At 34.4% G+C, this 24489-nt stretch overlaps 1 protein-coding gene across 5 annotated transcripts in view; it reads left to right on the forward strand.

Annotated features, from left to right (window-relative positions):
* Positions 1 to 24489, forward strand: part of LOC142334286 (cytosolic carboxypeptidase-like protein 5) — a 106503-nt gene that overhangs the window by 19618 nt on the left and 62396 nt on the right. For all 5 annotated transcript variants that reach the window (XM_075382204.1, XM_075382205.1, XM_075382208.1 and 2 more), the window contains exons 7-8: positions 4246 to 4505; positions 11990 to 12217. In XM_075382204.1, the coding sequence (XP_075238319.1) occupies positions 4246 to 4505; positions 11990 to 12217 (488 nt within the window). The remainder of the gene's footprint in view (positions 1 to 4245; positions 4506 to 11989; positions 12218 to 24489) is intronic.

The raw sequence follows: 24489 nt of genomic DNA on the forward strand, positions 1-24489 counted from the left end.
GGGGACGTTTGAAAAAAAAAAGATTTATGAATTAGCATACTGATGACATGTTTGGAACCAAGCAATTTAGTTGCATGTGGTTAGCCAGGTTGATGTTTGATTTACTCTCGGTGCTTTGAGCCATGTGTGTCTTGCTCATATGGTTTTTCTTTCAGTAGTGTTTAGTTTTTTAATGTGTATGAAAGTGTATGACACGATCATCATATAGCGGGAAAAGAGACTAATTTGACAAAATGATTATCTCTAAAACTTAAAAAGTCTTACTTCAAATTACAGGCAGTGTTTGGTGAGGATTGTATGTGTTCTATGCTAATTTATAAGAATGAGTCCTTTTGATTAATCTTCAACCAAGAAAACTGGAAATCACATCAGATTTGTACCTACTGCTTGTTGAAAAATCGTAGTCATTACTGATAAGTTATCTGAAAACTTAATTATTAATTTTGGTTGAGATCAGTTGATTTTCATGAATGTTTCAGACATGTTAGTTAGACAAGTTAGGATAAAAACTGTTCCTTACCCTATTCACCAGATCTCTCTTGCCCTATGATTTTTTTCTCTTCCTAAAAATTAGCACTCTGTCTACATTATGAAGATGTTCATATTCATAAGAACTAAGCTCTACTGAAAAGAAATCTAATCTGGAAAGTTCAAGTGACTCGGGGTGAATGTCTGGTTGGTTCAGTATCAGTCTCTGTCTAGCTTCACACAACAGCACCTCTCTTATGGACTTAGACCACATATCTGGACACTTTGTAATCAGATCTTGTAAGCTGAAAGTCCCATTTTCCAGTAATACAGAGATTTAGTTAATCTTTTGTTCAGTAGAATCAACTTTCTGTGATGTTGTATATCACATTTTATTCTCTGACTATGTCTCTTATTAAATATATTTTATAATTTATATTGATATTCCTCAATTTATAACAAGGTTTTTTGTTCACTTGTTCATTTATTTTTTTACATTTTACTTGAGATATGTTATGAAATTATATTGTTAGCCTACACACAATGATTACTGTTTTCTATTAATTTCTTTTGCTATTTCAATGATAAGAGCTGCCAGCCATCATAATTTTAACTCAGACTTTTTAATTACAGTCTGACCAACCAAGCATATCATTACCTAAATGAAATAAATGTAATATGGAACAAATTTCTTGGTGATAAAGGAGAAAATAGGACATTGACTTTTCTGAAGAAAAGTACTAGAAGATGAAGAAATCACCAATAAAAGGCATGGCAGTGAATCAAAGCAAGTACTAGATGATGATAGTCAGAATCAAGAACCAATAAAAAACTCCTATCAATTTTTCACTAGAAAAGACTATGAAGTGCTTTGGGTATGCATCCTACTTGCTCTTACATTGGAAAAAATCCATGAATGTATGTTTATAATCTACCTAAAACTGCCAGAAGTACTAGAACATTTATAACTTTTTAAGACCTATCATTACAGATATAATTAAGTATTACTGCAATTAAGCTTGTTATGTATGGTAAAAAGAAGTAAGAAGTGCACTATGAACAAATTTAGATTATCAAAATACTTCTATAAAAAGAAATTTTGCATATTTTAGGAAGCTCTTTGTTTGATATTTAAAAAAAGTAAATCAGGTTTATATGTTAGAATTGTGCAAGTTGTGACTGGGATAATAATTGATAATGTTGCTGAAAGTAAGTTCATCTTTATAGTTTAGGATAATTTTTGTAGTGTTTTTCATATATACAGAAAATAAATGATAAAATTTATATTGGTTGTTACTGCAGATACAACAGAAATTCACAGGGATTCTGGAAAATTTCTTACAGGTTACAACACTTCATCAGAGTGTAGGGTTTGGGTACAGCTAACCACAACTGCTTTTTACTCAAACAACTACCAAAGTGAATGGCATTTGTCTTTATTTTTTTTATAATTTAACATTGCTAGAATTTTGCAAATTATTTTTGTTGCTAATAACATATTAGCTAGGTGAAAGAGCAGAAAGATGTATTTGAGCAATTAAGTTAACGCTGTTAACTTATGCAAAACTACTTCAGAGAGCTAAAATTTGGCCTCTTCTGAATTCTAGCTTCCATTCTGAACAAAAGATTTTACCTTCTTATGTTTATTTGAATGAGATATAACTGAATTGATATTATTATTGAAATAAAAGCAATTTATTCTCTTGATAGGTTATAATTTCTATGAGCAAATCAGAGGGCTCTTTTGTGTGCGTGCACAGCTGCAGCAATTCTGCACTGCACATATTCATAACTGTGGTATCACCTCATTCATAATTTTAATAGGTGTGTGTCCACATAATAGTTAAATATAGAATTCTTGTTTAATGTTTATTGTTTATTTTTTTTCAAGAGCTGTTTAAGGTGTTGTTCATAATGTTTTCGTGTCAATAGTATTAAGACCAGTAAAAGCTTGATATTAACAAACTGAAAAACTGATGTGTTTAAGTTATGGGATATAATATCACCAGTTTAGGTGGGTTTTAATGAAGTAGGATGTAATAGATCCTGATATGATTGCCTTTTTTTTGTAGGAGAAAATGGATGATTTAAGAAAAGCTTTTTTAATATCTAGACAGTGATAGTCTCAAGAATTTGGAAAACTGTAGGGTGTTCAGCATTCTAATTAAGATGATTAGATTTATTATGAAATTAATTATATTTCATCTCTCTCACTTATATTTCATCTCTCTCTCTCTCTCTCTCTCTGCATGTGTATTTTTGTGTGCATGGTTTTCATTTTTAACCAGGAAAAGTGAAAAATCATAAAAAATACTTCAGATTACCTTTGATTCTTTAACACGTTCGCTGGGGTACGGCATCTATATGTACCTTACTAGGGAGTTGTAGTGTGCTTGTTGTATTTTGCATAATTCCAGTACATTGCTGAATGGTAAGTTATATAACCTAACTCTTGTACTGTATGGGCCTTATTGTTGCTTACTGTACTTGATGACTGTGCGTTGCAGCACATAATGTGCCATATGTAATGAATATTTTATTTCTTTTTATAACTAAAAATGTCTTTTAAAATGATTTTATACTCTATGATATCTCCCAGAAAACATGTAACTAATTAAACATGCAACTAACTAGTTGAAAAAGTTGTTTTATACATATTCTTCTTATTTAGCGTCTATTCATAATAATTATTAGGGGTAATTTTGCTGGTTTGTTCTGGGCCAGCATCATTCTCTTATTAAAATGTGAAATTTTCTGTAAAAATCTTTTTTATTGAAATTTATAATGTTCTATAATTAAAGTATTTTTATTTAATAAAGATGAAAAATAAAATTAAGAATTTCAGACTACATAAATGATAAAATAACATTTGATATTATGATTTAAAAAAGTCTTTTTCACAATGATATCATCACGAAAAAATATTATATTGAGAAAAAAGTAATTAAGTCAAAAATAAATTAATTTATTAATTATTTAATAATTTGGATGATGTTTATAAGCAGTGTATAAACAGTTTATGTGAAGGGATTCAGACCCAATTATCGGGAAATAAATTTTATGTTTCGTCCAGTGTTTGTATTGTTAAAATGTACATTTGAATGGATGTTTTTTTTGTTTAAAGAAAAATAAATCAACATTAATTTCACTTAGGAATATTAAGATGACAAATCAAAACGGTGAGTAATGGATTAGGAGATGTAATGCAATTAATTTATAAATAAAAACCAGCATTTATAAGATTAAGTAATATTATGAATGTTTTTTATTGAATAATTTATTGAACAAAAATATATGAAAAGGAAATAAAATTGTCAGAAAGAGATTAAAAAACAATGTTGTATTGTTGAATACAATACATATATTTGTGCCGTATTCCATACGACACAAATATATGCCAAACGAAAATACAAGGTCAAACAGTTCAGCATATAGAGTAAATCCATATAAAAACTACACGCACAGTACAAATTCTCAAGACAGGCTGATGTACATCGTAATACATAATAGGTAATTACTATACGACATCATATTTTCCTGTACAGCAAGATGGCTAAGTTCCCTATTTTATCTGCTGCAGCAAACATGTTAAAGTAAGAAGACTCCTGAATGGATAAAAATTGATTGAAGTAATGTTCCTATACAGTCATTACCTGCCCCTTTGCAGTATTGCCTGTATGCATGCTTTGTGGGAGAAAGTTTATTAAAACAGATGATAATTTATTTTAGAGATTTAAAAAAATTGCTATCGTGTAAGTTTTTTTTTTAATTGTTTAGGTTATCTTCTTAAGTGCAAGGGTTCATCCTGGAGAAACACCTAGCAGTTTTGTATTGAATGGATTGCTTAGTACTTTGTTATCCCGAGAAGATCCAGTAGGTTGTGCTTTGCGTCGATTATATGTCTTCAAGTTAATTCCTATGTTAAATCCTGATGGAGTTGCCCGGGGTCATTATCGCACTGATACGCGGGGCGTGAATCTCAACAGAGTTTACAACAATCCATCACTTTTGTTCCATCCTTCTGTTTATGCTGCAAGGTTTGTAGTATTAATAAGTTTCTGTTGTTAAGATTTTCTTTTAAATGACTTCATTGTAATTATATTTTATGTTATTTTTTTTTTTGTCTGTAAGAAGTAAAATGTTTATTCGTTACTTAATTTTTCATTTTAAATTAAATACTTATTGCTATACATGCTGCAAATAAGTGAATGCTGAGTGGGTACGCTCTTATGACGTGATTCTGATTCTGCGGTCTACTGTATTTCTATTTTCTATCAAACATTTAATAAATTTAGAATGTTTTTTTGTTACAAAAAACCATTTTCATTAATCTGTAGTTTCGCTTTATTTTATGTATTCTTTTTACAAGTTTTTTTTACTAAAGTCAATATTCCTGTTTCAAGTGAGTTTATATTTTAGTTGTTAAAAAGTTATATTCTATTCTTTGTTTAATTTTTTGTGATATAATAAATCATTATAAAGATTTAGAATATTTGTCTGCTTGTTCTTGTTAGATACATTTAATAGACTTAAAGTACTTTTTCTCATAAAGAGTACATTAGAAAGCTGTAAATTATTATTTGAATTTATATATTTATCCCTGAGGTTGGAAACATAGGCATATAATTATGGAGCATGCAAATGAAAAATTGTAAACAATGATCTGGATCATCTAATAATCCATGCATTAATCTTGGCAGATATATTTTCAAATCTAAACCCTGCATAAGAAGACTCAAAGCTCATTCAGTCTCCTTCTCGCTAGACAGTCCTTTTTAATTTTTAGGGTTATGAAAAAATGCCTGAACAATTAACATTTAATTTTCAGGAGTAGGAATGATGACTGGTTGGCCACTCTTTCGCTTATAAAGATGGGGCCGTGTATGATCAAATTTGTAAATTGTATAAAGGGTTGGCATAGATGGCAGAGGTGTATCAAATTGTACACAGCACTTCTATCCAACCTTTTTAGAATCTTCTGTCTTTCAGTACTCTTTCAACATCCTCTTTTTTTAATCATTGGTTAAATTACCAGCCATAATGACAGGAAAGTCACTAAACTCACTTTAACAAATAGCAATAAGAGATGTAAATATTGTTAAAATATTATTTGAAATAATAGCTGCTATTTTTATATTAGCTGATATGTATTATATTCCAGATAGAATACTGTGGTCAACTACTTTACCTTTTGACAAGAAATAGAATTTCAACCCCTTCTTGGGGGGGGGGGGGGGTCACCCCAAGAAGCCCAAGGGGTTATAACTTAAATATCTTAATTGGTAATATCCTTTGCGTAATACATCATTTTAAAGGTCTCTTTAAGCCAAGAAAAATGGTATAAGTAAAACGTTGATTCCATGTCTGCACTCAAAATGGCAGTGGGATAAGTTTTAGATTTTGAAATTTACTAAATTTAGTAAGTTCAAATAATACAATTAAATAAAAAGAACTTAATTAAAAGAACCGAATAAAAAGAGCTGAATTAAATAAAAATTAAATCTGATTAACTAAAATTAAAAAAAAAAAATTTAATTAAAAAATTGTTTTTTATTACAATTTAATAAGTAAATAAATAATGTATTGTCACCTAATCATACTGTTCAGCTGATCATTGATGATCTTGTACCATTGTTGTATAATATTCTATCTTGAGTGTTTGGTTACTAAACTGTTAGTTTCTTATGAGAATTTATTGACTGGTTGGCTAATTGATTTTGTATACCTTTATCACATTTATAAGTCACTTTTGTTATTTTCATCATTTTTACTGAATTAATTTTTTCTGTGCTATCAGCTAACATTACTATCAACATATCTTAGTGAAGAGGAGAGGGTCTCACTTTAAATGATGTGACCCTTTAGTGATAAAGTTAGGTCATATAATGAAGTTTGTGGATTATTCAATGCAACATTTAATAATTTTAACCGTAATTCAAAAAGTACAGTGTCAAAAACCATCAAACGATTTGAAGAAACTGAGCATTAATTATAGGGGAATACTAGGAATTCCTAAATTTGCAAAAAAACAGATCATTAGAAATTATGCAAGCATTTATTGGGAATCCTCATTCTTTGATGTGAATAGTAGCACGAGAACCTAACATTAGCCAAAATTCAGTGATTCAGACATTAAAAAGTGAAAATTTCAAGTCCTTCAAAATTTGTCTGGTGCAAGAACTTAATGACTATGAACGAATACTTGAGTCTGCAAAATTATGATGAACAATATTTGTGCAGATGCTAATTTATTAAAGAACATACATTTTGTGATGAGGCCACATTTTTTTAAAATGGTAATATAAATTGTCATAATTGTCGATACTGGACTGATATTAATGCCACCATTTTGGGTACAGACAATGCAATTTTTTATCAAAATGTAAACTTTATCTCGCCATCATTTTGGATACAGACATACAAGCTTTTTATTTATACCATTTTTATTGTCTTAAAAGAGACCTTTAAAATTATATATCGTTTAAAATATCATATATGCCATTTAAAATATCTGAGTTACAACCCCTGGGCCGGCCCCCAAGAAGGGGTTGAAATTCTATTTCTCATCAAAAAGTAAAGTAGTTGACAGAGTTCTGAAACCTGAAAGAAATACCTTATCCTGAAAGTTACAGTATTCTATCTGGAATGGAATGGAATGGAATGAAATGCAAAGTTGGCAGGAGTCTATTACTCCCTACTTTATCGCAGAACCTGGACAGAGTCCCCTGCTGCTGGAGCTTTCTAATCGGGCTTGTTTTCAAAAGGGTTATTTTAATCTCGGATCTAATTTTTCAATTTTTGTATATTATTATTATAGTGAATTTAAGACGGATTTAATTGCATTCCAATCCGTTGTTGAACCAGCGTTATCGAACCCATTTTATGGGCCGACCGCGGAAGGCTAGGCTTATAAAGCCTGTCCTCCCGACGTAATTCCCCTTCAGACTGTTCACTGAAGTCCTTTCGGTGCTAACTCTTTAATAGGCTAGCAGGAATACGCCACAACGGGGCACTATCTCTAAGGAGGGAGCAATGCGTCCCCTTTTCCGGAGGAGTCGCTATTGCTGGGTTATTTGTCTTAATGTAAGTTTTAAATTAGGAGAGGTTGTGTAGAAGCTCTTCATCCGCTTCTGGTATGGCTGCCCTTCAGGACGCATCTCTGGTGGGCTCTGTTCTGGACTTCAGTCCGTGATGTTGAGACGAGTTCTGGAATGGTTTTAAAGTTGTTGAGGGGTTTCCATACTTTTGACTTACTCTGTATATAAAGGTTGTTCTGGGACATATTCCCTGAATTTCAGGTACTAATTCAGGACCCCAAAATGAGCAAAAATGTTCATATTGACATAGTCCTATTTTACTTGGTTTTTCCTGGTTGCCATTTTGTGATTTTCAAAAAAAAATTATTTCTAAGGAACAAGTAAACCTATTTTAATTAAACCTGGCAAATCTAAGACTAGTATCTTATTCTATGAAATAAAAATATTTTGAAAAAGTCACCTTCAAAAATTTCAAAATGGCGGCCATCTTAATTTTGTAATATTCAATATCTTTAATTATTTGTTTAATCAAATTTTTACTTCCTACAAAATTTATTAAGCATTTTATTTTGAACAAAATGACACTTACTTTCAAAAATCCATTAACACTAGAGTTATTGCAGGCAATTAATCTGGCAGTACATTTGCACACCATAATGCAAGCAGGCAATTTTTTGCTTGTTTTTATTTCCTCTACTAAATGTAATAAAAATTATTAATAATAAATAATAATGCAAATTAATAAAAATTAACTCCTAAATCAAATTTATGGCTGTATGTTCCAAGATCATTTGTGTGATCATGTATTCCAATGTAAATGTTTTTGCACTTTGACTAATGGGGCCAAAAATAGGTCATTACATTTAAATAAACCATTTTAACCTTGAAATGAGAACAAGTTCAAGGTTAAATCCAAGATCACTGTGAGGTGTCCCCCAATCTGAGTAACTTTTGTTTCGGATTTTTTATATTGTACATATTTTTTATGAGAGAATCACCTGGGGAGATTAAAGTGAAACACTGTATATATAAAATTTTTAACATATTGTATTATTGTTTATATTTTAAATGTATATATATTTTAATTATGTATATAATATCAATATACATCAAATTAAATTAGTGAATATTTTTTTTGCTTAATGTGTATTCATAATAAGCATATTATACGAGGGTGAATCAAATATAAACCGGAATTTTTATTGTCATTGATGCATGGCTAATGGAGATGGGCATGGTTAATAGAGATGGGCATGGCTTCTCAGTAATGTACGTAGGAATGCGTGGAGGGGATCCTAGTCTCAGAAAAAAACACAGTTATGTATTACAACTCCTGATTCTGTTGGATTTTTAACTGTTCAAATATCCTTTCTCATATTATTTAATATCAATTAATGTTCATTAAAATTTTTATTTCTACACACTTTTCATTAGATTCTTTTATTTGCTTTTTAAATTCATCCATTGATTCTGTGAAAAATATTTTAAAATTTGCAAATTTATCAATCCTTTTATTATTTTCTTTGATTATATCATAGTCTGTCAAGTACATTAAGAATTAACTTTTTTGTTATTTCATTAAGTTTTGAGGATTTTATTTTAATTCATGTTAATTTTCTCTAAATAGATAATTAAAAAAAAAAATAATGGTTTTTTAGCTCATACAGATAAGATGGAAACATTTTTGGGAACTAGACCAGTGTATTTATTTACACTCATATTAGTTGCACATTTAACATGCATTACACTTATTTCAATTAATTTTTTAATGAAGAACTTCGTATGTTTTATAGGATGTTGAGTTAAAGTTATTCACTAATAATAGATATACACTGTAACAAGAAGCATGGTTGATTATTACTGTACAAACAATTTTTGTTTATTATATATTCAACCAGGACAATAGTGGTTTTTTCTTTTGGAGAATGTGTATGCCTGAAGTGGTGTTAGACATGAATAATCTGAAAAAAAAAAAAAAATCACTTGAAAATAATTCAGTTGATATTGCTTATAAACAATAGGTGATACTGATCAGATTTCTGCATCTTCTGAAACCTTTACTATTATGTGAACTTGTAAGAGGAAAACTTAAAGATATAAATGGACTTGTAAAATGGGTGATTTAATGGATTAGGTGGATTGGATATGTTCTCACAAAAACTGACTTCAGAGTAAGTACAAATAAGCTTTTTGCATCCCATTGCTGGTTCTTTACCATGATATACTTTTTGCAAAATACTACACTATCTGGGTGCTTCTTAAGTCGAGTCATCTATTAATCCAAGTACTGCTGTAGAACATACTTAAACTTTTAATTACCAGCATAGAATATAAAAATTACTATCAGTGGTGAAAGCTGATATTTTAATTTATTTAAAAATATAAATGTTGATTTTTAACAGTATGCAATAATCAAGAAAAGTTAAGATGTACTCTAAAAACAAAATATTTCTCCAAAATTGGTAGCAATATTTCATATTTTCATTAAGAAATAAAAAGTTTTTATTAAGAAATAAATGTTGCAACTATATACAGAAAGTAAAAGTGTGGGAGCCAGTTATTAAAATTCTATAGCAGCCAATCCCAATGTCATCGCATTTTCAAATTTGGATGTGCAGTACAGTAAACTTTAAGCATCTGCATACAGGTATTGTACGAATATAATTTTTTTCTTAAATCTGAAATCTTTTTTTTGTTTTCATTTTTTTTTTTTAATAGCTTAAAATGCAAATTTGAAAACCAGTTTAAAAAAAATTCAAAATAGAATAATATGTATCTCATATGAACAGGTATTTCTTGAGCTATAAGATGAGTTCAATAGGAGTGGAGATAAGTGGTCTGCAGAGGGAGTTTAATCAAGGTACTTGGTCGTGGTAGGATCATTGTGCCACAGTTATATTGGTATCGTTTGTGATTCGATTTGGGGCTCCCGCTGGTGGGATGGCTGTGCTGTCGGAGTGTGGTGACCCATGCAACCGGGGGTGTGGCTCCCTCTGCTGGTGGCAGTCATGATCGTGACTTGATAATGTTACGTGAGACGTCATGAATAGATCAGGTGTGGGTGCGAGGTTTGTCCTCGGCTCTTGCAAGGACCTGAATGAGGTTACGTTCCCCTTGTTAGGTGACCTAAATTGGTCGACTTATTTGGGTGTAGGTCTGAATTTCTATGTTGCATAATACATAATTTTGATTGGTATGAGTATAGCACTGATTTACCTTTCAACTCATGTTTTATGAGGAATTCACAGTCATAAATGGTGCTGTCAAATCTGGACACCTGGTCCAGATACAGATTTGACAAACGCGCTTCCGCATTTTCAGTTAGTTTGAGGGAATCAGGTTAGGTTGGATGTGAAGATGTCCATTTGAGGCCTATGTGAAGGCGAAATTTGATATGTATTTTACTGATGCAAATGTCTGCCGAGGCATTTACATCAGTGGCATCCCAACTGAGGCCTGGCTGATGACTGTGAGATGTAATCAGAGGGTCTAAAGATGACTTTCGGTAAAGTCCCTCGGCTCAGAACGGAGGGGGTATTGTGGTGACCAGTAACATCACAAGGTGAGTGTCTTCCTCATATGGGGTAGGGATGAGCCCTTTAAATATTAACAAAGAAGTTAAAACTTCTTGAAATTTTACAGTTTTACTTATTTTCCTGACTCTTTCTATCAGCTTTTGCCAAATACAGAAGGCTTGGATTGATTATAGCAGCATATTTTGTGATGATTTTACACGGAATAACCCTATTATCTGAAAACTGCCATCCCTTTTATTTTTATCATAAAACTGAACTTTGCTGGTGTTTTTTATGATTATATAATTTATCAGAAGTCAAGACTTTCAGAGGCCATTAATGAAAGATAATTTTAAGCAAAATTAGGTCCTTGAGTTAATTTATTTGATGACGTACAGACAACTTTAATTGCTTGTTGCCTTATGTTTTTATGATAATACATACATTGTGTCTATTATAGCCACAGTGCTGCCTTGTGGTTTAATTAGTTAGTAGCATTATACATTGATAGAGTGCTATAAAAACTCTGTTTATGTTAATAGGTAATGAACAGGGATATTTGGATTTTTACAGGCAGTGAGTGGTCAGAGATTTTGATTTCTGTTGTGTGATTGAAGTTCAGAAACTCCCTATCATTAAAATTTATAATGAAAGAAAAACAGTAGTCTGTATTCAATTTTACTTACTGTCTGAAAGAATTGATTACTATTTTATGACTGTAAAAGCTAAGGACATGTTTAGTGTTTTAAATTTATACGGTTACCATCAATACTATATTTAGAAACGATATTATGGGTTATCAGTAAAGTTTTTGTTTATTTAATATTTATGCTTAGTTTGTTGTAAAACTTAAATTTTAACATTATGATTACTATTTAAGTAATGTGAATGTTTGTTTTATTTAGATAATTATTTTTGGTGCTTATATATTCTTTTTATTTTAATAAAATTTGTTTGTTCTGTTTATAGAGCATTGATACGGTATTATCATCATAGATGTGAATTGCCAGATGAGGCAGAACAGTGGCTAGAGGAAGGTCATATATCTGACAGAGTTTCTGTCTTAAGCTTAGAACGTGGACAACAAGAGCATTGCTCCTCACAAACACTTGCTGAAGATCTCTTAACAATTATGAATAATAATTATGAATTTATAGACACACCTCCCAATTTAGAGGAAAGTTCTTCAGGCCAGAGGTTTGTTGAAACTGTTCTAACTTATCACTAGGTATGAGTATGGCTTTCTTCCTCATTTTATATTTTTGTGTTATGCTGATTGAGAGTTTGGATATAAAAATTCAGATTTTGATTTGAAAATCAGTTTTTTACGTTAGCAAAAGCTCTCTTAAAATTGTAAAGACCCAGATGTGGTAGATCAAATTTAGTAAATAGCGCATAGCCTTTAAATTTAAAAAAGTTAATCATAATGAGCAGTTTACAATTTTTTAATGATTCACTAAATTATGGTGTAAGTTTTAATTACAGGTCATTTAAATCTTTATATTTATATTTTTACTTTCAGAACACTGTTCACATTTCATGTGGTATTTTAGAAAGTGTAACACATACTTGTTTATACATCTTACGTATTTATTATGTCTCTGATAAAAACTGTATTTATTAGTTATGCAAATGGTAATGTGCAGTTGTGACCAATGATTGATAATAATTTTAATAGTGTTTCTACTATTAGTTATTTGGATCCTAAATTGAAAATCATATGTTAAAATTATAGCTTATAACTTCATTTTTAAAAAAAGCCTGTCCTAACAATAAGGTTAGATCAATAACTGCAATTAACTTACAGTTATTGATCTGTATTTTTAACACAGTACAAATTGTTAAATGACTTGTTGACCATTTAAAATGGCTTGTACTTTTAATTAATTGTCTATTTAAATAATGACTACAATTATTAGTTTATAATTCGAATAGTTAAGGTAGTAGAAAGGGTGAGTTGTTAGTAACCTACTTACCTACTATTCCAGCTGTTTCACTCTCCTGTAACTTGTATACACTTAAATTTTGATTATCTCTTTGGCATGGTTGAGTTTCACATTCTGGTTCAATTTCAGTTTCTGTTAATTCATTGGACTCTCCAGATTGGTGGCCTTTTCTACACTTTCCTATAGGAAAATTAAATAGTGAGTTTTGCTACATGGACTTTGTCTGATGAAGACTTCAGAAGATAACTAACTGCCTTGATGCCATGCACACCTGATTCTTATACCTTCAAAGGGGCTAAGAGTTGGATGCTAATCCAACATAGTATTGTTTAAGTTTGCTGCCAAGAGCATTATTTCTGAGGAGCAAGAACTAATTAGGGTTGAATTACACTCTTCCATGTCATCTTGATGTTCAGCTTGTTTGAATGATCATTTTGTTACCTATGTTTGCATTCAGTTAATCTCATATTGTTTGTTTACATTACGTTGTTGAAATGTGTGTGGTCTTTAACTGATATAAAATCACATTTGCTAAGTAACAAACAGATTGGCTGGTAAATAGCTGGTCACCTTATTTATTTCCCCGACGGGGAGTCTTATTCTTTAAGAATTTGGGAGTTGGCATCCCCACGGGCCTAGCCTCGCCTCTGCAGCTTTTCTTCCCACATACACTGAGCTGCAGAACACTTTCCACTATACACCTATACTACATCAAGAACACTATGCAAATTACAACATATACCCTTACACAACAACATCCAACACAGTTTTCTCCTACATTTACACTTGGTGGTGTTGGACATCTTACGAAACGTAACCGTAACCCAAAGTGGGAACTATCGTGCCGATGAGTGAATGGCTCTACATAGTGAGACTCAAACGATGTCCTTTGGGCGCCAGGGCGAACCCAGTTGTATTTAGCTCTAGCTCCAGTATGCATGCGCTCTGCTGGAGTGGTTCGTTTTATCGCTGGTACTCTGGGACCAAAATGTTAGTATCAAATAATAATACTATGATGGTTGATGGTCCATCTGAAAAAGCACCATGTGAAAAGACCCCGTTTAACCTTATCTGACGAGGATAATAGCCTGGTAGAAGAGAGTTCATTAAATTGTAAATATAAAAACATATGTTTCGTTGTTCTCTGCAATAATCAGGAAGGTGGCTCCCTCCAAAAGGTCTCACCTTTTTTGATAAACAATGTTATATCAACCTCAAGTGGTTCCCCGAAAAATATTAGAAAGTTACGAGATGGATCAATTCTGATCAAAACATTTAATGACGAACAGAGTTGATCTATCTTACGTCTCCGTAATATGGGTGGTAGGTATAAATATCAGTGAAGAATGCCACAAAACGTTAAATTCAAGCCGAGGAGTAATTTTTTGTCGAGATCTTTTAGATATGGATATCACTGAAATAATTGATGAGCTTTGTCCCCAAGATGTTGAAGTAAAGCATATAATGAAACAGCAGAGTGAAACAGAAGAACCGACACCATCTCTTATACTGACATTCAATCTCCCTATTCTACCAGAGAAGATAAAAGTGGGTTACCTCTCAGTTTGGGTACGACCATTCATACCCAATCCTTGATGATGTTTCAGATGCCAAGGATATGGTCACATTACAACAACTTCCTCAAAAACGCAGATCTGTACCCAATGTGCTAAAGAAGGTCACAATGACACTAACTGTGAAGAAGGTAAAAAATGTGCGAACTGCAGTGGTTCACATACAGCCCGCTCTCAAGAATGCCCAACCTTTAACGAAGAAAAGGCAATTCTCAAAATCTGTACTGAGCAGAAGCTATCTTTCCCGGCTGCACGCAGAGAATATAAAAAGACAAATAACTCATGAAACCTGGTTAGACCACATGTATCTTTTGCCACTGCTACATCGAAACAAATTCCTACAAATGTTAGTAATCAGCAGTGCGGATCCTGCAATGAACTTAAAAAACTTGTTCAGATGCTTTCTGATCAAGTTGCTTCACTTACAGCCACTATTTCAGGGCTGACAAAAACGAACAGAAAGTCATTAGCTGCAAGAAGCGAAACCAACAGCGGGATCCCTCTGAAAGCTCCTGTCCCCAAAGTTTTACCTTTTAGGGTAGGAGTAAACATAATTAATGGTAAGTCATCCAATAAGCTCCTTCCTAAGGGTATCCACATAACAACCGTTTCTGGGATTTCATCTACTACTCGCCTTTCTTCAACATCTCCACCTCCATCACCTCATTTACTAGAGGATATGGTTGAGGAACCGTCTGACCCCAGATCATTGGAGTTCTTTAAACTCAGAAACACAAAAAAGAAAAACCGGATCACTTATAACTAATTTTTTCATGTATTTACCTGCAATAATCCTTCTAAGCATATTATGCTTAGAAGCATAATATATGCTTTATTTATGAGCATTATTCAGTGGAACGTTAGAGGTCTTCGGTCCGCACATTGAAGATCTTAGAGTGTTGATGGGTGCACATGAACCACTAATAATGTGCTTCCAAAAATCGCATCTACTACAGCAAGATGCAGTAACACTCAGAGGCCATGTCTCTGAGAGATACGACTGTCTTGTAGATAGTAGGGAAAGTGGTGGTGTTGCTGTTTTCATGCGGAATGAGATGTCTGCTACAAGGCTACAACTGCTACCCACATTCTTGCTGTTGCTGTAAAAGTCTCAGTTCCCTTTAAATTGCATATCTGCAATTTGTATCTCTCACCGAACTCTGAGTTCAATGCTCTAGATATCTCAAATCTCCTCATGTAAATACCATCTCCATCGTTAATAGTAGGAGTCTTCAATGCCCACCATATTTCCTGGGGCTCAACTTTCTGCTCCACTCAAGGAAATATGATAAACAGAGTGAGACAAGACTTGGACCTTTGTCTACTGAATAATGGATCACACACATTCATGTCTTTATCATTTGTTACTGTATCTAACATTGATCTCTCCATATGCTCACCGAATTTTTTCCCTCATCTTAATTGTCTGTTTGTGTTAACTTTCATGGCAGTGATCACAGACCAATTATTATTGGTTTCGGTGTAGACCACGAGGTGAAAAGAAGGCCACGGAGATGGATTGTTGAAAAGGCGGATTGGAATGGATACTATAAAACCTTACAATCACAGTATGACAATGGTGCGAACATCCTTGACCAATGTTCCTCTTTTACGTCCATGATACTTGAGAATGCCAACAGATATGTCCCACAAACATTGGGTAATCCTAGACGTCCCTCCGTTCCATGGTGGATTGATGATTGCAAATATGCTATTAGGAATCGACGTCAGGCACTATGCAAATTTAATTGTAGGCCTACAACTGAACATCTAAATTTATACCGCAGGGCTAGAGCAGTATGCCATCGAGTATTCTTGAACGCTAAGAGGAGTTCATGGATGAAATACGTGAACACTATCTCACACACTACTATCATGTCTACTGTGTGGAAAAAATCCGTGCAATTTTCAGATCACCGAAACAATCTATTCTCGCTCTTATTGATGAAGGAGAACTCCTTTCATCATCTTCAGCTGTGGCAAATACTTTAGCAAAATCTTTCCACTCGGTGTCTCTCACTTCATCATATAATAACGATTTTCAAAGGTACAGGATACAGATAGAAGTATTATCATTAAACATTGGTGATTCGGTTGGTGAATTAAACACCCCATTCGTATTTAAGGAATTGTTACACGCACTTAAAAACTCACATGACACTTCCCGTGGACCGGACAACATTCGCCTTGGTATGCTTTCACACCTTTCTAATTCGGCACTACAACATCTTTTGAATATTTACAATGGTATATTCTTCGAACAAGTCTTCCCACTTGGCTGGTCAGAGGCATTTATTATTATACCAGTACTAAAACCTGGTAAAGGCAAAACCAACCCCTCAAGCTACCGCCCTGTTTCTTTAACAAGTGTTTTGTGTAAAATAATGGAAGGAATGGTAAACTGCAGGCTTGCATGGTACTTGGAGAGACATGGCTTTCTATCTCCAGAACTGTGTGGTTTCCGACAAGGACGATCTTCCATTGATCATTTAGTGTCAATGGAAACAGCCATACAAAACGCTTTCCTAACCTGCCAGCACCTCGTCCTCTGTCTTCTTTGATATAATAAAGGCGTACGACATGGCCTGGCGACTTGGTATTCTTAACACAAAAGAATGGGGAATCAAAGGCAATATGTATGCTTTTATCCGGGGATTTTCAAATCACCGAACATTTCATGTTCGTGTGGACGATTCTCTCTCAGGTAGTGTCATCTTGGAGACTGAGTGCCTCAAGGTAGTGTATTAAGTGCCACCTTATTTTCTGTAGCCATAAACAGTATTACCAATTGTGTGCAGGCTCCTGTCTCTTGTTCTCTATTTGTTGACGATTTTGCTATTTACATTGTGAACCATTCAACACCCACAGCAGAGAGACTACTACAGAACACTATATCTCACCTTAAAGCTTGGTCCAGGATTACTGGTTTCACATTTTCATCCGACAAAAATATGTAGTCTTTTCTCTGCTACGAAACCCTTCTATTCCACAAGTTTTTCTGAACGGAGAGCTTATTGCTATCTCTCCTTACGTCAAGTGTTTAAGTTTATTTTTTGATAGCTGTTTTACTTGGGTCAAACATATAAAACAATTAAAAACAAAATGTTCCAAACTTAGATATGATGAAAGTCCCCTTAGTAACACCAATTGGGGAGCCGATCAGTCATGTATGATACTTTTTTATTATTCCTTTGTTCGTTCCCGTTAGTCGTGATTGGTTGTGTTGCCTACTCTTTAGCTCATCATACTGTGCTTAAAATACTGGATGGTTTACATCATGCTTTCCTTCGGCTTGCCACAGGCGCAGTTAGATCAAGTCCTGTCACAAGCTTACTTGTAGACTGTGGTGAACCATCACTTTGGGATAGACAAGACCAGCTTTTATTATCTTATTTTGCTTGTCTCAAAGGACAGCCAAATCACCCGGCTTTTGACTCAGTCCTTAGAAATCCTAATTTTGGAAGGTATGAGGACCATCCACATTGTACTGCACCTCTTGGTGTCTGTACCCGACGTCTGCTGCAAATATAAATGTTGACACACCGTCTTTCTTTCCAAGGTATCTGTTCTCATATCCTCCATGGGGATTAAACCTTATAAATTTTACGTTTAACCTTACAACATACAATAAAAAATCAACACTACCTACTGTCTTCCAGCAAATGTTTCATGTGTTCTCTCCAAGATGAACACAGATGCGGTGGTATACACTGCTGGATCAAAACAAAACAATACCATTGGTTGTGCATTTGTTGTCAATGAGAGAACTTATATGTTTGGTCTACCTGGTATTACGAGTGTGTTTACCGGTGAAATATACATTATAAATAAGGCTCTAAATATCATTAACCCTAAATATAGAAAAATTCTTATTTGCAGTGACTCGTGTAGTGCTCTCCAAGCTTTGAAAACTTTTATTCCAGACATCCTATTGTCATTGAAATTTACAGCACAATTGCTGAGTTGAATAATTGCAACACAGAAGTAAGTTTTTGCTGGGTCCCTAGCCACGTAGGGATTCCAGGTAATGAACATTCAGATTCCGCTGCCAAAGACGCATGTAATCAACCTTCTTTCACCGCCCAAGTTGCTACTTGTGATATTATTAATTATGTTAAACCATCTCTAAGATCAAAGTGGCAAGGTGACTGGATGGCTACCGTAGATAATAAACTCCGGCAGATTAAAGATTCTGTGTTGCCATGGGACTCCTCATGCAGAAAAACTCGGCGTGAGGAAGTAGTCCTCTGTTGATTGAGAGTAGGTCATACGAGGGTCACACATGAGTACCTGATGTCAGGAGGACACGCACCCCTATGCGCATGATGCAACTGCCACATGACTGTGTGCCACATACGCGTGGATTGCATATGTTATGCGGCGATGCGTCGTAAATTTAAACTACCCAGAAACATCTGTGGTGTCTTGTGCAATGATAATAAATTTTTAAACCGGTTGTTTCTGTTTTTGCATAGTGCTGGTTAATACAAAAAATGTAATATTGTCGTGTTTATTTTTTGTGCTGGAAGAGTTTTTAATAAGTTTGTTTTTTATTTTTAATTTTTGTGGTTCTGTGTTTTGATTTTGTTATCAGAGTAGGGAGCCTTTTACACTCCCTATCGGAATTTGTTAAATTTGATATATTTTTTTATTATTTTTGCTTTTATGTTTTAAAAACTTCATTTGTGATATTAGTTGTAAGACTGTAGTGATATTAGTTGTAAGTCTTTAAATATATTAGTTTTAAGTTTTATTTCACTTTTTCAAATTTTTTTTTAACAGAGTTTTAATTTTTTATTATATAGTTTGTTTTAGTCTTAAGTTTATTTAATTTTGTTATTTTAGTTTTTAAATTTTATGTTAGTGTTTTTATGTTTTTTTTTAGCTTTTTTTTAGTCTTTTTGTCATCCGAGAATGGGCCCTTTACACCCATCTCAGATTTTGTAAATTGTATTTACTTTTGATTTTATTTTAGATTTTATCTGTGATATTAGTTTTAAGTTTTATTATTTATCTTTTAGATTAGTTTTAATTTCTTTTATTTTTTTTTTCATTAAAAAAAAAATCCGGGCGATGATAACGCATAGATGTTTTTCGCTCTTAAAAAACAAAAAAATAACCTTGTTTATTTGCTACCATGACCAGAATTGATTCAGACACATGCTCTAACTTTTTATATTGTTTGTCTGAAAAGTGAATCAGGAGAATCCTTTTTCACCTGACTTCACTTCTCAATATGGTTTCCTGGATAGGGTGAAAGAGAAACCACCATTGTTGTCCAATGTTCCTTTCCCAATTTTGTCATTTAAATTAGTAAATTTAAAAGTTTTTAATCTATTCTTATTAATAATTAATAAGTTAAATCTAGCAACAATAGTAACACATTGTACAGCTGTACAATTGTAATAAAGTTGTATTGATGTATTACACTTATAGGCTATCAGCAGTATCAGTTATTTTTATTGTCATTGTTAATGTATTTTTTTAATCTGATTATTAGTTTAATTCTTTAATACCAGTTTTTCTTTATTAGCTTAACTTTTTGAAAATGGAAGTTTAACAACAAATGGCAGACCAGCTTATGGACTGGAAGATTGCAGCATTCAAAATGATTCCCCTATCTGTATGCAGAATTTTTTTCTAATTATCATTTGCCAAGTGAAAAGTTTTTGTAATTCTGTAAGAGAGATGTAGAGAAGTTGGAAACTTTTCTGCTAGAGCTAATGATCAAGGAAGACCTCAAAGAACAAGATCACTGAATTTGAATGACCAGTTATTTCTATTACACTGTTAGGGTTTCAGCTGTAATTTTCTATAAGTACATTGTATTGATGATTCCACTGATTAGTCATGTTTCCTAGCAGCACCATTGAACACTGAGAGTCTTACAATTTCCTAGGAAACACCCTACTGAATTATTTTGATGTAGTTCCCTTGGAAATGTAACAACATACATGTTGTTCATGCTACAAAGGTGCCTCAGCAGTACACTGCGTGCCAGCACTAGGATGATTGGATGATTACTTCCCTAAAGGTAGGTTGGCCAGGCAGGATCAATAATTGTAATCACCTCATGTGAACCCAAAAACCTACCTAAACCTAAAAAGTATGCTTTATTGATTCCATTGCTTAGTGTTGAAGATCTTCAGCACAGAATTGAAAGATAGAAGCGATAGCGGACAGGGCAACGAGTAAATGGCTGCCGCAGCCGACAGAGCCCACCAGTTCACTTGTGATTAAGGCGGAGGGGGCTACATATGCGGACCTCCTCAAAAAAATGAAAAATGGTGTGACCAAGGAAGAGAACATGTCATGGACCGTAGAGGGCAGATTCTGGAGGAGTATATAGCTGAGTTGGGTTTGGTGGAGTTCAATAATGCGACAGCGCCTACCATGGTGAGGGTAAATGGATGCTCATTTGTGGATGTCACTTTTTGTCTCGCTGAGGTTGGCAGAGGGGTCATGGAGGTGGGAGGTACTCACTGAAGAGGAGTCATTGAGCGACCATTTCTGTGTCTGCTTGAGATTGGGGACAGTGGGTCTTATAGCGTGGCGGCTGACAATAGGAGATAATGTTCGAAAGAGGGTCTAGCTAGGCTTAAGAAGTTTGTGAAAGAATGTTGGTCATCTGGAAAATGTCTCCCCGAGCGACCTGACGAAGGTGGTATCAAAAAAAGAATGTATATTGGTGGACTGCTTGGGTGGCAGAGGCAGAAGGTGCTGTATTAGGGCCAGGAGATATCTACAGCGAGCCATGAGAAGGGGCTATTGTGAAGACATCTTCTAATGTAAAATGGAAAGCTTACAGGAATGAAATACCAGACAGTAAAGAAGAGGACGTGGAGAGAGCTCCTGGGCAGGTTGGAGGACGACATATGGGGTGACACCTTCCAAATCATAACTGGTAGATTTGGTAGGGTGTTACATGTTCTTGCCGAGGAGATTCTTAGGAACCAAAGTGATGTTTTGTTTCCTAGAGGTGACCAGCCCATCTATAGAGAGATAGCTGCAGTGGATATCCCTGTATTCACAATGGGTGAGCTGTGACAGGTGGCAGGAGGCTGAAAGCTAAAAAGAGTCCTGGCCTCGACCGGGTTACTAACAAGGTTGTGGCTGCAACGGCGGAAGTTGCTGCGAACCAAGTGCTGGCGGCCTTCAACTGAATATTCCTGGATGGTTGTTTGCCACTAGAATGGAAGGAGACCAGATTAGTTCTACTGAGGAAAGCTGGAGGAGAGGTAGGAGGGCCAGTTGAATACCGACCTCTTTACCTGTTGAGTTGCCTAAGCAAACTCTTTGAGAGGCTGTTGATGGAGCGTCTCCGAGATGAAGTAGAACGAAAGGGAGGCCTTAGTGAATGTTAATATGGATTCAAGAGAGAGCGGACGATGGAGGATACCATAGCTAGGGTGATGACGTTGATGAGGCCGCAGTGGGTTCTTGGAGGACGAGGTGCATCCTAGTGGTGGTGACGTTGGATGGTCAAGATTGCTTTCAACTCACTGCTGTGCATCATGGATGAGTTGATTCGGAGAGATATCAGCGTGTATCTGGTGCGAGTCCTTCAGGACTACTTTATTGGCAGGAGGATAGTTGGTTATGCAGAGGGTAAGGAGGTTACGACCAGTATGGAGCGCGGTGTCCCACAGGGTTTGGTAACTGGACTAATCCTGTGAAACTTAACATATGATGGCGTCCTCAGGTTGCAGTATCCCGAGGGAGTTTTGGTTACCGGTTTTGCTGAAGACGTCTCCACGGTATTAGTCGCCAGAACAAAAGAGTAGATAATCAGGAAAGATGAACGAGCCATTCTATTGTTCGATAGATGGTTGGCAGGCCATAGCCTTAGCCTCGTTGCAGAGAAAACGAAGCTGCTGGTACTGGCCGGGAGAAGGCGACTCTCCCCCGTCAGGCTACAGGTAAGGAGGTTAGTTATCAAGCCAGTCAGCAGTAGAACCAAACACCTGGAGGTTTGGCTTGACAGCCGGAAAGATCCTTTCAAGATCATGTCATGGAGGTAGTCGACAAGGCAAGTAAAACTTTGTTGGCTGTCTCAAGGCTCATGAGCAAAGTTGGCGGGCTGAGCACATCAAAGAGGAGGATGCTGGCAGCAGTGGCTTGGTCCGTTGCCTTATATGCCGTGCCAGTGTGGAGGAGGGCATTGTGCATGAAAGTGGCTGTTCGGAGGCTTGTGGGGTTGCAGTGCTGACTGGCAGTTGGAGTTGCTAGGGCTTACCGAATGGTCTCTGCAAAGGTAGTTCTGGTGATTGCCTTGCTTTCCCCTATTCAGCACTTGGCGGAAGAACAGGTGCAAAGAAGAGAAGGGATGACAAAGAGCATGGCCAGGAAGGAGACGAAAGAGTGCTGGCAGGAGAGATGGACTTGCTCAGAGGTGGGTCTCTGGATGAAGAAGTTAATATCAGATATCAGGTCTTGGCTCAGATATGAGCACGGGAACTCACATTTGAGCTAACCAGATTTTTATTGGGGCATGGTAGCTTTAATTACCTATGTAGCAGGAGGAGACAGTCGTCTGACAGCTGCCAGTGTATTGTGGAGAGTGGGATACTGCAGAACATACTGTCTTCCAGTGCTCAAGATGAGAGGAAGACAGGATGATGGTACGGACGGTGGTTGGGTAAAAATTACCAAGAAATAAAAGATTAAAAGTTTGATATGGCCATCGTTCTTAAATTTCTGAACTTGTTTATGCCTTTACTTTTTATTTATTAGAGAAATTCGGTGTAAACATGTGTACCAAATATTGTAATGATTTCTTTGTCCAATCTTGAGATAAATTTTTTTTGAAAAATCACAAAATGTGGATGTAGTTAGAATAAAGAAGTTATAATTATTTCATATAATATTTTTTTGCTCATTTTTATATGAAAAATCTACAAAGCAACATCCAGGTACATGTTTCTGATATATTCTGAATAATGTACACATATCCTATTTACACATATCATAAGGAAATTTAAAAAATCTTGCGTGGTGCCCTGAGCATTCAGTCACATGCTTTGCAGTATTATATCTTTTCCGACATTTAGTATCCTTGAAATAGCTAATTTTGTATTTATGTCTCTTATTTTTTTATTTTTAATGTTTGGCTTATTATATAATTTCATTGATAATTAAACTAGTTATATACTAGCCGGTCAGGGCTCAATTCGCTTGTCCAACCGTCTAGCCTGGGAGCTCCATTCCTGGACCATCAACGTATTCGTTATCCTTATGGTTGTTAGAATATTAAATAATTTACAGATATTCATTAAAGAAAAAAGAATTAACCATTTTACTTCATTATATTTCTGTTGCCGGCCGTGGTGACTGAAATATAATGAAGTAAAAGGATTAATATTTGTTTCTTAAATTAATATTTTTAATGTTGTAATCTTCAAGGGGGGCTATATAATCTATGGATTAAAACCTTCCCTGGGGTAACACAAATGTATTCTAAAAATTTGAAAGTAATCGGTCAGTTGGCTCTCACGTTATGCTGTGACAGACAAACAAACAGAGATTCACAAACTTTTGCATTTATATATATTTTTTTCCTATCCGTTCTATAGAGCTCCTCTTATAAGTTTTGTAGAATAATATAGAAGTTTTACAATTTTATTAAGTTGATTTTTACATTCATTCTTTGTGTCTTTTTCTCTGAAGCATCCTACTATTACCTTTTTTATTTAAATCCATTGCTGTATCTCATTTTTTTTTTTTTTTAAGTATTTCTGTGTAAACAATAATTAATTTTTTCAGAGTTCCTATATTTTAACAGAGATGTTTCTTTTGCACAGAGTATGTGCAAATAGTTTTATAATAGTTCATCTTATTTTCATATTTTTGTCTAATCTGTGCTTAATTTAGTTGTAATTAATTACATTCCAAGTTGTTTTTCAGGTTGAGACATGAATTTTTTACATTTTTACTTATTTTCTTTAGTAAT

The sequence above is a fragment of the Lycorma delicatula genome, chromosome 1 (assembly GCF_047948215.1).
Source record: "Lycorma delicatula isolate Av1 chromosome 1, ASM4794821v1, whole genome shotgun sequence".
NCBI lineage: Eukaryota > Metazoa > Arthropoda > Insecta > Hemiptera > Fulgoridae > Lycorma > Lycorma delicatula.